Below are 16447 nucleotides of genomic sequence, written 5' to 3'. Positions count from 1 at the left end.
TTAGCATTAACATGTTAACATGCTAGCTGTTAGTATGCTAACTGTTAGCATGCTAGTTGTTAGCATGTTGGCATGCTAGCTTTTAGCATGATAGCTGTTCTGCTACAGCTCAGCAAGCACACTTTGCATTTTCTCTGCAGAAATGCAGTCTAGTTTGTTTTTAAAATGTTCCATATGTTTGAAAAGTGGAAGCGTGGCAGGGTTTTGTTCGGGCTAATCAAGGCTAATGACTCTCATAATGGCATTGGTTATGCTTTACATTATGCTTTGTGATATCGTTTAAAAAATTCCCAAATTTACATGATCAGTAAAGGAGAACCAACCTCAGATGTAATTTCACTAATTACTTTATAAACCCTTTTCTCTTCTCGCTGCTAGAGTTCCTGGACGTGATGAAGAGTGGAGAGATGGCAGTCCATGCTGACATTCACCTGCAGACCACCAGCACAAAGCACCACAATGGTGCGTGAAGTTCCCCTACACTCAAACCCAGTAGCCTTCTTTTCGTTTTTCATTTAAAACGGAGTGTCTTAGTACTTCTGTAATACAGATATTTAGGCACTGCCTAAAAGTGGTGATGAGCATATGAGCAAAAGATTTCCAAGGACACAACATGAATAGAATAATATTCTAGTATATGAACCATCAGGTATTGTAGTGTAGGGCATTTCACGTCAATAAATAGCTGCATTGTCTTGTGACAGTGTTTACAATAAAACACTTCCTGCACTTGCATCCGTCTGTCACCCTTACGTGACAGAAACTCAACTGTCTGACAAGCTAGTGGACTAATCAACCTGTTTTAACTAGTTTTATATGAAACACTCGTGAATATTTTCCATAAAATGTGTTAATAAATAATCCTACCTGTGTTTTTTTTTTTTTTTTTTTTTTTTTTTAAAGTAAATTAAAAATAAGCACTGGATAAAACGTATTTAACTTCCTAAGGCCCAAGCTGTTTTTTTACATGCATTTTTTTATTTCTCTTTGCTATTTGGGCTTATTAGAACCTGATTAGAATAAAAACTAAGCATCATCTTTTGATAAGATGTACTTTTAGAGAAAAAGTATGTCCACATATGTGGATTCTTGTTCCAGATTTCCATAAAGTGCTGTCCACGCTAGAGGTCTGCGCAGGTTGGATTTTTCAGTCCTGCTCCCGCCCGTGCCCGCATTGTGCAGTCCCACTCCCGCCTGCAAAGAATTATGATTTTCAGTCCCGCTCCCGCCTGCGCCCACAAAAAAATTATGATTTTCAGTCCCGCTCCCGCCCGCGCCTGCCATATTTTGTCCCACTCCCACCCGCAAATCCCGCATGATGCAGACGTTCGCGTTATTTCTCAGGTAAGTTCTTGTCTTGACACAGCGTGATGGTGCCCCGCCCCCTACTTTGAGTGGATTTGAGCATAAATATCTACAGCTCACGTTTGTTTACCTTATTTCTGAATTCAGCATGTAGTATCTCTAATAATAATAATTTAGTGCTGTCAAACAATTAAAATATTTAATCGCAAATCACACATTTTTATCACATGAGAAACCATTGTAATTCTCTGATCAGCATAAAAAAGTGAATGGGCTTGCTTTATACCAATGTTTGTTTGTTTTTTTTTTTAATTGCAAAGCAAAGCTAGTAAAAGAAATGAATTGATTTCCTGCTTGCGTTAGTCTACAACTTTAATCAGAGAGACATGTTACACAGTGACGGTAGGCTTGACTCAATGCTATCCCAGAAATCCTTCCTGTAATATGCAAATTTGGCCGCCTCTGATTGGACAGCCAAATTTGCATATTACAGGAAGGATTTCTGGGATAGCATTGAGTCAAGCCTACAGTCACTGTGTAACCTGTCTCTCTGGTTAAAGTTGTAGACTAACGCAACAAGTAAATCAATTCACTCATGGTTCTCTTGCTAGCTGGGTGTGAACTGCGAGTCATTAGAGTGATCAAAGGATTTCCCGTTAGAGTGATCAATGGCAAGTTTAAGATGCTATTTCTCACTCAATCCGGCAATCTGACTTTCTCTGCAAATTTAGGCATCTTAAAATGTTTTTATTAATGCCAAATAAAATATCCAGCACAAATTATATATGATAGACATAAATTAATAATTTATAAATTTTATTTCAAGCACGTTTTTAGTTAGCGGGACTGCAGCTTATCACCGCTCCCACCCACGCCGCATATGTGCACTTCCGGTCGCGCCCGCAATGAGCTTTCAAAATTTGTCCCGCGCCGCACTGCTTTGCGGCGGGTCCCGCGGGACTCCCGCGGGAGTGCAGGGCTCTAGTCCACGCATGTGACCGCTAAGCCCTAGGAGGTTAAATAAAGATACAAATTTCATTGGCCCAGGGTTAAGTGTTTGAGATGCATTGCCTTGCACTTACGATCGGGGTCCCTGTGGTGATGCACGTACATCATTCATACGTATGGTCAAAAGCCATCAAAATCAGATCAATGTGTTTCTCTTAAGTATGGGGCTCTACTCTGCTTAAAAAAAAAGTGATGAGTATTGTGCAGAGGTGGACAGTAACGAAGTACGTTTACTTGAGTACTGTACTTAAGTACACTTTTTGAGTAACTGTACTTGAGGGTTTTTTTTTTGGAAACTTATGACTAACTTCACTACATTTGAAAGGCAAATATCGTACTTTTCACTCCACTACATTTCTTTCAAGGTCCTCGTTACTATGAAGCAGTTTTGAAAGTGGGTGGGGTTTTTTTTTTTTGGGGGGGGGGGGGGGTTTCTTCTTTTCTAAAATGTGATTTTTTTTTTTTTTTCCCCAGGTGACACTGAGACAGTCTATCAGTAATCATTAGGGTCACATCACGTCCATAGACTGTATAAAATCAAGTTCAGTGATTTCTCCGCAGCATTATTTAATACAGTCAGTGGCAGAATGGAAGGAGGCGGTTCTTCTGGGGAATGCACGCACCCGTGGCTTTACCTAGAACCCATGTTTCAGTTTTCTGAAAGGATTAAAGATTCATTTCGTTTTAATTGTTTGCTTTGTTTGCCGAAAACGCACCACATCACGGCCTACAAAAACTCGCCATCCAACCTGCGGAAGCATATTGAGGTATATAAAGGTTTTATTCCAAGAGAAAGCTCGCAATGAAGTTGTTTAGAGCTAGTGATAACGTTTCAATAGCTATGCAGTCTGGTTAGTCAAATGACTTTCTATGGATTTACCCGCCAAGTTGCCATCGTCTTGTCCACGGCTCATGTTAACACGTAGCAAGTTAACTTGGACACTGTTATGGCCCTTTTCCACTACCCTTTTTCAGCTCACTTCAGCTCACTTCAGCCCGACACGGCTCGCGTTTCAACTACCAAAAAACAGCACGACTCCGCTCACTTCAGCCCTGCTTCGCCCCTAAAACTCGCACCGTTTTGGAGTAGGGCTGAAGCGAGCCAAAGCGAGCCGAGTGAGGCTGGGGGCGTGAGCAGACACTCCCCTGTGCACTGATTGGTGAGGAGGAGTGTCCTCACACTCCCACACACGCCCCGCGAGCACGCTGGGATCTGTAAACACCGTAAACCCGGAAGGAGAAGAATTACGAATTACGAGAATTATGAAGCCTTATGCACCTCGCCTCATCTATACGCTCTTGCCAGTATCTGTTGGTGTTGTCGGTGACAACAAGCCACAGCACCAAGACCAGCAACACTAACGACTCCATGTCCTCCATGTTTATTGTTTACTATTCGGGTCGTGAGACTACCGCTTAAAAGCTCACTGATGTCACTGTTTGCGCCGCTTAACGACATCACGTGACGTACACCCACTTTCGCTAACTCCACCCAATGTGTCCACCCACTTCCAGCCAGCACGGTTCAGCGCGGTTGTAGTCGAAATGCAACTCCAACAGCCCCGCTCAGCTCGACTCAGCACGGCTCAGCCGCATTTGTAGTGGAAAAGCGGCATTAGTTAGCATGTAAACATGGAGTTATGCTAACATGAATAATGCTAACTTATCTGAAGTCCTTTTAGAAATGTTTTCGCATAATCTTGCCAAATAAACGATGTAGAAATCTTTCTTTTCTAGTAGCGTTAGCTACCCAATATGATTTCGAGTTTGAAAAGGGTTTGCTAGCATGTCAGGTGGAGTTTCACTGACTAGCTAGCTTAACGTTAAACCACCATGATGCACAGCACGTGTTCATTTTGTGAATTCACATTTCTGTCTTTGGTAATGTTATTAGCTGTTGTAAGCATTTTGGTAATAATACAACAACGCATTGACAGAAAATGTACTTTTAATACTTAAGTATTTTTAAAAGCAAGCACTTCAGTACTTTAACTTAAGTAAAAATTTGACTGGACAACTTTCACTTGTATCGGAGTAACATTTGACCAACGGGATCTGTACTTTGACTTAAGTAATGAAGTTGGGTACTTTGTCCACCTCTGGTTTTGTGTCTGGGCTCGGTTTTATCCCATTAATTCTCAAGGCTGATCAAGGTCAGTTGGTGTGAGTAATGAACAAAATATAGACCGATTTTGACACATTTAGATATAAGACAGGACAAAACATGTGATGCAACACGTTTTATTCCTACGCTGCAAAAAATATCTTGTTAATAGAAAATATCTTTCTTTAACATGGATTAATTTATCCAATATTTATTAGAAGATTATTAGAACTCAAGTGTAATATTATTTAGCTTGTTTTTCTACACTTTTTTTTTACTCATTTCAAGCTTTAAATTTTCTTATTCCATTGGCAGATCGTTTGTCATTTTAAGCCTTTAATTCTAGAAAGAAACAAAATTATCTGCCAACAGAATAAGAAAATTTAAAGCTTGTAATGAGTAAAAGTGTTTAAGCTAAATAATCTTACACTTGTTAGAATAATCTTCGAATGAGATGCATTTAAAAATATTCTCTCTATAATTTTTTTACAGTGTAGTGGTAGACGGAGGCTTTGTTTTATTTACGGAATTATCCTTTAACCAGTAGATGGACTTTTTTTAATTTATTTTTTATAAATTGATCCAAACAGAGTCAAAGTCATAGAAAGGTCACATGTCCGTCTGAAATAGTGTTTTATTCAATAGCATTGAAGTGTTTTGATTTGTCTGTTGATGTCATTGGCATGGAGTTCTAATTGTTTGTTTATTAAAGAAAGTATGATGCATCGTATAAAAATATGCAGCTTGGCATGTTACAGGGAAACCGCAAAGCCATCCATCCTGAAGACAAGCCTGTGTCAGACGCTGGAGGCGTCTCCTCCGAGCGTGTCTCTCTCAACAATTGCACACGTTTTAAAATTCATACGTTGAGCCGTTCTTACAATAGAAACGATAATGTGTTAGAACAAAGCACGTTAATATAAACCTGTGATTGCCTTGCAGCCAGAAGTATTGTCAGAGCTGCCGTTATAGAAAATTTAATCCACACCACCTGACCAATCAGGTTCAAGAATTCAGTGTTGCTATGATGATGTGTTCAAGAAGTCACGGACAATGCAACAATGGAGATCAGTTCTCGGATTGTTCAGTTATTCAGTCACAGTGAATGAGTCCAGTATATAGAAGTGGTTAACTGAGCCTACTGTGCTGGTATGTCAACAGTTCTCTGATGTTAGTAAATCAGGCTAAGGTTCAGACAAACAGGGTCACTGTAACCGCTTGCCTTTTTATATTGGCATCATTTGCTTTAGGTAATAGTGTACTCCAAAAGAACATACGGGGAATTATTATTTATGTATTTTTTTTTTATAGATGTATGATTTTCTTATTTATCAGTCCTTTTAGTTGTTCTAATGGTAATGATGTCGAGCTGTTGCTAGACTTCCTGTCCAGAAGTCTTTGGGTAACTAAGGTGGTGTTTACATTAGACCGTATCAGCGGATCATCAGATTAATGTTTTTAAAACGATTCGCGTGCACACAGCAACGCCAATACACGGATACGCTCGGCTCCGCAGGCATCCTGCGCTCCAAATCACTCCGCCCTGAACGGCGAGTGCCCTCTGGAGGGTGCGCACTCCGACCCTGCGCAGCTCACAGAGCGCACGAGCAGTGATTCGGGACAAATAGCAGGAAGTGAAAGTCCGCGCCATTTTTCAGCAGTCGCGTCACATGACCAACGTGGCATGACCAACGCCAGCGAATCAGGAAGGTGGATGTCACAGTGACAGTGTTCAATGACGACGTCAGCTAGAGCTCAGCACAGCGTTTCCTCGTTCCTCAATGTTTACACAGCACCGGATCAGATACGTAACGGATTGAATACGTGGGCCCTGGCGGATTCAAGTTGTTCCGCCTGTGGAGTCGTTTCCCGGCGTTTTAATGTGAACGGACAGTGCATCCGCGACGAAAACGAGACGGATACGGTCTAATGTAAACACCACCTAAAAAGCATGAGAAATCCACAAGTTCTGCTCACTGTACATGTGTTCATCCACAGGTCCGGTTAAGGCTGCAACTGATGCCATACAGCAAGAAAAGTTTCTCTCTCCGTTGTCTCTCAACACCCTTCTACTTGTTTATCTATTCTTGTGAGTAATTGCGTTTGTGTTCTGTGTAATAAATGTCCAATAAAACGACCGACCTGCTCGACTGCTTTTGCATGCCAAAACAAGTTTTGCTACGATTGTTTGTTTTATTCTCATCATAACTGTGTGAGAAGTATTTGTCATTTCTTTGAATGAGGGCGTTGTGGTTTTTGGCAGGGTGTGTGTTCTGGTTTTGTCCTCGTGTTACATGGCTTTCAAGATCCTGGCTCTCGAACAGCGGCTGAATTCGCTGGGCTCGTTGGTCGACTATTCACACGAGTGAGTGAGTCGTTAATTACAGATGTGCCTATGTGTTTTGCTGACACCCCCCCCCCCACCCCCACCCCCATACAAAAACGAAGAGTCATGTCACAAAGTGTAATTGCTAGACACGACTGCCAGCAATAGGCTGTGTGAGCCTATAGAGAGTGTGCACGTGACGTCACGAGGTCACGTGATATTTGTTTATCTGCCATCTTGGACGGCATGGCCGCGCATAGAACTTAGACGAACCCGTTCTAATTATCAAGTGTGTGGGAGTAGATCTTTCAAGAATGGTTGTATCTTGTTCAGCATTTGGTTGTACCAATAGACAGGGCCAAAAGGAGGGCCTGTCATTTTATAGATTCCCTGCAGACGAGGAGAGACGCGCAAAATGGGTGTCCGCTGTGCGAAGAGAAAACTGGTACCCCAGTTCTACCAGCCGAATTTGTAGTGAACACTTCGTATCAGGTAGGTGTAATCTTCTAATTCAATACTCCTAGTACATCTGTTAAGTTGATTTTCGGATTGAATGATAACTGCATAGTCGGTGATTTGTGATATTTTTTTTCAGACAAAAACATACATATTTACAACCCTGTCATTATCTGGAACTGAGTTTTTAGATTTCGAATGTTCCTATGATAAAACGTCCTGCATAGTCTCTTTATGATAAACGTCTTAATGCCACTTACCCGTGAGGTTATCAAGTAGACATTCTTCTTCGGAACCTTCCAGAGGTATAGTTGAGATATCCATCCCGCAACAAAATATTTATAAGCTTCCAGGCTCTTGTAAGCTTTGAGGGCTTTGCCAGTGTAACACGATTCACGATTAACAAGAAAATTGTAAATGTCGTAGTAGGCCAGATCGGGCAAATCGCCGGCACCACAGCTCCGAATTTCCCTGAACAAGGATTGCGGCAAGTTGTACGGATCTGCAATCCCCAACCTGGAACACTTTTCCACGTAACGCTGCCTCACGTCACCTTCAAGATGCTGAACAAACTTAGACAAGTAATCGCGCGATGTAGATGGGGTATTTTCCGAATTTTCTTGGGGATTACTGCCTGGATCCATTACGCTCGCGCAAGGTAAACAATCCTGAAGCCGTCCAATATGGCGGAGTACACATGGACGGGTCACGTGACTGCACATCCTCTATAGGCTGGCCTAGAAAGAAATCAGCCACAGCCTTGCCATTCTGTGTATTTTTACTTCTGACCACTGGTGATGCTGCTGTTCTTGATTACAAAAAAAGTAATTAATAAATAAAAAGAATCCACTCTAAGTCCTTTTGATAGCAGCAGATTGTTTTGTTCATCTTGCTTATTTCTTCCAGTCCACCCTGGTTGTGCACATCATACTGTAGGTTCAACTTAAGACAAACTAACACTTAGACAATGCACGGAAAAGCCCCAGCATGCTGCTTCTAAATATATGTTTGGGTTTTTTTTTCCATAACAGTATTTTTGTTAAAGGTGATCTTAATCCCAATATACTACACTCTATAGCGGTGTTCTGGACTGATCCCAGTGCCGACTTCCTTCCATTGTTGCTTCAAAATACATATGTTTAAAATAACCGAAAACATTTTTTTTTTCTTCTACAGGAACGCGTTTTATCATCAGTCTCAAGCAGGGATCAATGCAAAGATCTACGGTGAGCTGTCCACAAACCTGTTCAAATTGGAAAAGGTGAGTGAACTGTTTGGTTTAACTGGAGGGTTCAGTAACATTGGGGTTGATTCGTCCGACTAAATCATTTACAGACTGATTTCTGAGTTGGTGAACCTGTTTTTCTTTTATATTCAATAATCTTGCTGTGAAAAGCAGGTAGGGTTTCGCACACCAGTCATGTCATTTGGCAGACGTGTGTATGCCAGATGGAGAGAAACAAAGTGGTGTTTCTAACTTGTCAAATACACATTTATTTATCACTCCAGTGGAAGAGCGAGCCTGCTGTTTAACAGGGTCGATATTCTTGCATGTAAGAAAAACATCTGTGTGTGTGTATATGTATTCTAGCCAAAGCTAATTTGCAGCCCTCGTCATGATTAGGCTTTTAAAGCAAACTAACTGCTGTAGTTGTACAACATGAAGTCAGAGTTTAAGACTTGTGTTTGAACTTTTTAATCAAAATTTATGGCTAATTTCTAAGGAATTTAAAAAAAAAAAAAAACATTCCAGATGGTGCTGTTGAAGAAAAGTAATTAACAATGGAGTGGTATAATGTGTTGCCACCCTGAAGTTGATTCGTTTCCTGTAAGAGCATTTTCTGAAGTGTTTTATTCCTTATATATACACACGCCATATGGCCAAATGTTTGTGGACAGCTGTTGCCACAAATCTGGAAGCCCACAATTGTAAAGGATGTCTTTTCTTTTTTTGTAAGTTGTAGCATTTACAATTTCCCTTCACTGGAACCAAGAGGCCCAAACCTGTTCCAGCATGGCAGTGTCCCTGTGCACAAAGCGAGGTCCATGAAGACATGGTTTGAAAAGTCAAAGAACTCGAATGGCCTACACAGAGCCCTGACCTCAACCCCACTGAACACCTTTAGCCTAGGTCACAACCGGACGTACGATTTTTTTTGGCTGTGCGATTTTTGGCGTTTCCCAAATCGCTGCGTTTTTTTTTTGTTCGTGGAGAAAGACGCACGTTGGCCGTAAGTTTGTCTTGCAACCTGAAAAAACCGTGAGCGCCCGTAGAGTTTGTTTGACATGACAAAGAACGTCTACGGCTCGAAAATCAGCACGTCACACGCGCGCCCTCCGTGCGTTTCTTGCGTTTTTTGCACGTAGACCGGCCGTGGGAGCACGTACGGCCGGTTGTGACCGAGGCATTAGGCATGAACTAGAGCACTGGCTGCACCCCAGGCCTTTTAGCCCAGCATCAGTGCCCAACCTCACTAATGCTCTTGTGGCTGAATGAGCACAAATCCCCACAGCCACGCTCCAAAATGTAGTGGAATGCTTTCCCAATTATTATAACAGCAGTGATCTGGAATGGGATGTTATGGGTGTGATGGTCAGGTGTCCATAAACTTTTGGACATTGGTGTATTTTAATCCATTTTCAATCATGTTGCGCGTCCACCATAGAAACTAATAACGCTACAGCTCTGTTAAAAAAAAAAAAAAAAATAGCAGTACATCAGTAATCTGTTGAACCACCGTTATTAGTAGTAGTCACATTTCTGCATGGCAAATAATTGACTTGTAGATGTAGAAGTGTAATAGAAAAACAACAGACCCGACTGTCATGACACGCACACTGCTTGTTCTGAGTAACTGACGCTACGTTCACACTGCAAGGCTTAATGCTCAATTCCGATTTTTTTGTGAAATCCGATTTTTTTGTGAGGTCGTTCACATTAACAAATATATGCGACTTGTATGTGATCCTCAGTATGAACGAAAAGCGACCTAAAAGTGTTCCGCATGCGCATTGCAGGATACGACGACGTCACACGCAGTGAGCATGGCCAGTGTTTACGGAAGTAAAACCGCCCGGTTGCGGTATGACCCATCCAATCTAGCTTGAATAGCTGCATCCCCCCAAATGGAAATCAGCTCCCTAACCTCTGCGTCCTTCCATTGAGAAGATTCAGAACCTTCACAGCCCGAAGCGTCCCTCGCATTGATGTCATGCGCAGGGGCGCAGATACGTTTTTTGAACTGGGAGGGACAAAAAACTGGGGGGGGGACAAAGCTGCCAGCAAACCAACCCCAACCCCGATATGCCTGTCAAACTTGTTGTTAGTAACCATAGCAACCAAGCTCGAGCTCGCAACCTGTGCAGTCTGCGCAGCTCAACCAACCGAATATCAGTCTTTGTTTTGTTTTATGTGAGTTGTTGCAACTATATGTATACACTGCCGTGCACCTCAATAAACCGAATGGTAATTAGTCTTTTGATTTTTCCGTGAGGTTTGCCTTATGCAAAGAAAGACAGCATAGACGTTTTTTCCTTCCTATAAGTAGGGGGGACCGAACGAGGTGAATTTAAATATGACTCATCCCCCCCTCTATCTGCGCCCGTGATTATGCGCCATGTTGTTGTAACTTTTTTGAGAGACCCGCCGCCTACTTCAGCGCAGAATAGTGACGTTTGTGGCTTGTTGATGACGTGTAAGTCGGATGAATGCGACCTGGCGGTTCAGACTGAAGTCGCATATGAAAAGAGCGGATAGGAATCGGAATTAGGACCACATATCCAAACGGCCTGGGTCGGATTTGAAAAAATCGGATCTGTGTCGTTCATATTGTCAATAAAAGATCGGATACAGGTCACATATGGGCGAAAAGATTGGATTTGAGTCACTTCAGCCTGCAGTGTGAACGTAGCCTCTGTCATTCGTTGAAAGGGGTGTGTTCAAAATACGGTAATAGCAGTGTGGAGTTTAATTTGAGCATTCATTCATTCCGTGGGAAAAAAAACACAAAAGAGGTCATTTAATTGTCCTTTATTAAGGAAGAAGGGAAGCAAATGTTTCACACATTGTTATAAAATATCTCATTATCTCTAGCCGCTTTATCCTGTTCTACAGGGTCGCAGGCAAGCTGGAGCCTATCCCAGCTGACTATGGGCGAGAGGCGGGGTACACCCTGGACAAGTCGCCAGGTCATCACAGGGCCGACACATAGACACAGACAGCCATTCACACCTACGGTCAATTTAGAGTCGCCAGTTAACCTAACCTGCATGTCTTTGGACTGTGGGGGAAACCGGAGCACCCGGAGGAAACCCACGCGGACACGGGGAGAACATGCAAACTCCGCACAGAAAGGCCCTCGCCGGCCACAGGGCTCGAACCTGGACCTTCTTGCTGTGAGGCGACAGCGCAAACCACTACACCACCGTGCCGCCCCGTTATAAAATATATTTTTATTATTATACCCCTGCTCCGAAGGAGGGGGGTATACTGGTTTACCTCAGTCCATATCTCCATCCATCTGAAACACCCTTTTTCTCAGCAACCTCAAATCATAGCAACTTGGTACCAAACTTCAGCTTGGGGTTCTATACCATGTGTACCATTTTCAGGTCTGTCGCACATCAACTTCCTGTTTACCGACTGAATGTATTTACAAAATTTTCCTAACATTTTTCTCAGCAACTACAAATCACAGCTGTTTGATATTTGGTACCGAGCTTCAGCTTGGGGTTCTATACCGTGTGTACCGTTTTCAGGTCTGTCGCACATCAACTTCCTGTTTACCGACTGAATGTATTTACGAAACATACAGGGTGGATTTACAAAATTTTCCTAACATTTTTCTCAGCAACTACAAATCACAGCTGCTTGATATTTGGTACCGAGCTTCAGCTTGGGGTTCTATACCATGTGTACCGTTTTCAGATCTGTTGCATATCAACTTCCTGTTTACCGACTGAACGTATTTACGAAACACACAGCGTGGATTTTGATGCTATTTCAAAATGACCGTTTACCAGGATGCTATGTGAAATCCCTGGGGAGAGACACTGCTCTTTACTTAATTGTTTCAGGGTTAATTATTTGTTGAAGTCAATGTTCATAATAAGTGTCCTATTCCTTCGATTGCTTGCATTCTGATATAAGCGAGAGCGAGGGATACGTAAGTGAGCAGTAGCTCACAGTTGAGCTTGTTTTCACTTTATGCACTACTTTTTTTTTTTTTAAATGCACTGCTATTTATTTGAACCCAACTGTATAGAAGTATTAGAACAGACATACAGTACCAGTCAAAAGTTAACACACCTACTCATGACTATGAATGTGTCCAAACTTTTGACTGGTCCTGTATATTAATGTGAATTAATATACAATCCCAATTCCAAAAAAGTTATGGGGTTGTAGATCTGCTGCTGTTTTAAAAAATATCAGCCAACTGACACCTTCTGATCAAACGGATCCAATAATTTAGCAGTGCTCTGGTTCAATAAGGTTCTATTTTGTTACTCATCAGATTTTGGCTCAGTTTCTCATTATCTTCTACACTGTTCTTTGATGCACAGATTCAGAAGAACCTGCAAAAGCTGCTTGAAGGGAGCTGAGAGTCCTGAAGCAAGCTGCGTCTTCATTAATAAAAGCTTCAAAGACTCAACGAACAAGAGTATAACCTACTTAACTGTGCAATAGCCCACGCCACACAGCCGCCTTCTCTACTCAGGAGCGCACAGATTTTTATGAATCATGTCATGGCATTTCATTCAAAGCAGGTGGAGAGAGAAAAAAAGCTTTATATTTTAGTACTGTAGAATTGAAAAGCTTCAAGCTAGTGAGAATAAATGAGTCCCAAGGACTTGGATTTTGTATGTTTAACATTTCAGAAATAAAAACTGATTACTAAAAATGTAGCTTTGTGACAATTTAGAATGGTCAATAAAATATTTATAGTTTGGCAGTGTGTGTCCTGAGTGGTGTGGTGGGTGTTTTTTGTTTTTTTTTGGCTCAAGTCAAAAATTGAAAGCAATGAAATTTCACACTTGAGCACCACATATCTAAGGCTAACGTGCTTTCTCTGAAACGTGACGCCACCACATCTGCTGCGAATGCTATGTTCCAAGACAACTGACTACACGCTCTCTCACACAGGAGCTTACAGACACGCCTACCACTGAAGTGAGAGTCTCATCTCATCTCTAGCCGCTTTATCCTGTTCTACAGGGTCGCAGGCAAGCTGGAGCCTATCCCAGCTGACTACGGGCGAAAGGCGGGGTACACCCTGGACAAGTCGCCAGGTCATCGCAGGGCTGACACATAGACACAGACAACCATTCACACTCACATTCACACCTACGCTCAATTTAGAGTCACCAGTTAACCTAACCTGCATGTCTTTGGACTGTGGGGGAAACCGGAGCACCCGGAGGAAACCCACGCGGACACGGGGAGAACATGCAAACTCCGCACAGAAAGGCCCTCGCTGGCTGCTGGGCTCGAACCCAGGACCTTGCTGTGAGGCAACAGTGCTAACCACTACACCACCATGCCGCCCTCCAAAGTCATATATTAAAACTTAATTTTTAAGTATCTTTTCAAATATTAGGATCATTAAATGTGTACAATAAGGCCTTGGCTGGTCGTAGAAGCCCTGAAGATTTTAATTGTTCAAAAAAAAAAACAACACATTTTTAATAAACTGACAGGGTCGTGACAAATACAATCATTTTTACTGGGTTGTGATTTTTGCAATTCCTATTGCAAATATTAAAAATAATAATAATAGATTTCACGCCGTCCTAATGGTCCCCAAGCTTGATTTTAAGAACCATGGCTTTATAAATCTAAACATTTCTGCATTTAGCGTGTAGCCGTCCCATCCACCAACATACACTAGAGTATTGCAGCAGATCAAAATAACTGAAGGCAGCTCATTGAGAAAGGGAATAATTTTTCAGATTTAATTGAGCTATGGTATTTTCTGGGTGGCACAGTGGTGTAGTGGTTAGCGCTGTCGCCTCACAGCAAGAAGGTCCAGGTTCGAGCCCCGTGGCCGGCGAGGGCCTTTCTGTGTGGAGTTTGCATGTTCTCCCCGTGGGTTTCCTCCGGGTGCTCCGGTTTCCCCCACAGTCCAAAGACATGCAGGTTAGGTTAACTGGTGACTCTAAATTGACCGTAGGTGTGAATGAGAGTGTGAATGGTTGTCTGTGTCAGCCCTGTGATGACCTGGCGACTTGTCCAGGGTGTACCCCGCCTTTCACCCGTAGTCAGCTGGGATAGGCTCCAGCTTGCCTGCGACCCTGTAGAACAGGATAAAGCGGCTAGAGATAATGAGATATGTACAGTTGTGTTCAAAATAATAGCAGTCCAAAATGACTAACCAGATCAATCACTGCTTTTGGTGGAAGTTATATTACTACATGGCAAATAATTTACCAGTAGGTGTAGTAAAGTTGTAGAAAACCAACAGACCCAACATTCATGATATGCATGCTCCTGAGTCTGTGTAATCGAATAATTAAGTGAAAGGGGCGTGTTCAAAATAATAGCAGTGTGGAGTTTAATTAGTGAGATCATTCATTCTGTGAAAAAACAGATGTCAGTCAGGTGGCCCTAATTTAAGGATGAAGCCAGCACATGTTGTACATCCATTTCTCTCTGAAAACCTGAGAAACATGGGTCGTTCCAGACATTGTTCAGAAGAACAGCGTGCTTTGATTAAAACGTTGATTGGAGAGGTAAAACGCATAAAGAAGTGCAGAAAATGATGGGCTGCTCGGCTAAAATGATCTCCAATGCTTTAAAATGGACAGCAAAGCCAGAGAGACGTGGAAGAAAACGGAAGACTACCATTCGAATGGATCGAAGAATAGCCAGAATGGCAAAGACTCAGCCAATGATCAGCTCCAGGGTGATGAAAGACGGTCTGAAGTTACCTGTGAGTACTGTGACAATTAGAAGATGCCTGTATGAAGCTAATCTATTGGCAAGAAGCCCCCGCAAAGTTCCACTGTTAAAAAAAAAAGGACATGCTGAAGAGGATACAATTTGCCAAAGAACACATCGACTGGCCTAAAGAGAAATGGAGAAACATTTTGTGGACTGATGAAAGTAAAATTGTTCTTTCTGGGTCCAAGGGCCGCAGACAGTTTTTCAGACGACCCCCAAACACTGAATTCAAGCCACAGTACACTCTGAAGACAGTGAAGCATGGTGGTGCAAGCATCATGATATGGGGATGTTTCTCTTACTGTGGTGTTGGGCCCATTTATCGCATACCAGGGATCATGGATCAGTTTGCATATATCAAAATACTTGAGGAGGTCATGTTGCCTTATGCTGAAGAGGAAATGCCCTTGAAATGGGTGTTTCAACAAGACAACGACCCCAAACACACCAGTAAGCGAGCAGCATCTTGGTTCAAGACCAACAAAATGAAAGTTATGGAGTGGCCAGCCCAATCCCCGGACCTTAATCCGATAGAAAACTTGTGGGGTGACATCAAAAATGCTGTTTCTGAGGCAAAACCAAGAAATGCAGAGGAATTGTGGAATGTTGTCAAATCATCCTGGGCTGGAATACCTGTTCACAGGTGCCAGAAGTTCCCAGAAACCGTGGTTATACAACTAAATATTAGTTTAGTGATTCACAGGAATGCTAAATCCTAAAGATTTTTTCAGTTTATACAGTAAATATTTGAGTTTGTTTGTGCCCTGTGATGACCTGGCGACTTGTCCAGGGTGTACCCCGCCTTTCGCCCGTAGTCAGCTGGGATAGGCTCCAGCTTGCCTGCGATCCTGTAGAAGGATAAAGCGGCTAGAGATAATGAGATGAGATATTTGAGTTTGTAATGAAAAATGCAGACACTGCTATTTTTTTGAACAGCCCAATGTTCATTTTTCTTCATTTTCTGTAAAGTAATTAAAACATTGATACATTTTTCTTCATGTTTTGATGTAGAATATAATGTGCAGTGTTCTCAATGCATGGAAATAAAAACTATAAGGATTTTGAGCTTTACTCACGTTTTTAAACACACTGCTATTATTTTGAACACGACTGTATCTATGAAAAGATAGAAAGTTGACCAAGAAAATATTCAGAGATGGAAAATGTATTATCACTTTAAAAATATAGCATCTGTTCAGAGCATGTGCTACTATTAGAATGCAACACATATAGCAGAAAAACTGTCTTATTTACAACCATAAACTAGATGTTGAAGTATTAAAATATAACTCATCACCATTAAGTC

General features: G+C 42.0%; 1 protein-coding gene across 1 annotated transcript in view; it reads left to right on the top strand.

Annotated features, from left to right (window-relative positions):
• The window catches only part of LOC132873652 (GRAM domain-containing protein 2B), a 46162-nt gene extending 33056 nt beyond the window's left edge, over positions 1 to 13106 (top strand). The window contains exons 10-14 of the mRNA XM_060909406.1: positions 379 to 462; positions 6416 to 6506; positions 6681 to 6782; positions 8376 to 8460; positions 12765 to 13106. Of these exons, the coding sequence (XP_060765389.1) occupies positions 379 to 462; positions 6416 to 6506; positions 6681 to 6782; positions 8376 to 8460; positions 12765 to 12803 (401 nt within the window). The 3' untranslated portion in view covers positions 12804 to 13106. The remainder of the gene's footprint in view (positions 1 to 378; positions 463 to 6415; positions 6507 to 6680; positions 6783 to 8375; positions 8461 to 12764) is intronic.
• The last annotated feature ends 3341 nt before the right edge of the window (positions 13107 to 16447 follow it).

Source organism: Neoarius graeffei, chromosome 25, assembly GCF_027579695.1.
Source record: "Neoarius graeffei isolate fNeoGra1 chromosome 25, fNeoGra1.pri, whole genome shotgun sequence".
Classification (NCBI taxonomy): domain Eukaryota; kingdom Metazoa; phylum Chordata; class Actinopteri; order Siluriformes; family Ariidae; genus Neoarius; species Neoarius graeffei.
Note: the sequence above shows the minus strand (reverse complement) of the source record. Positions and strands in the feature narration are given on the sequence as shown.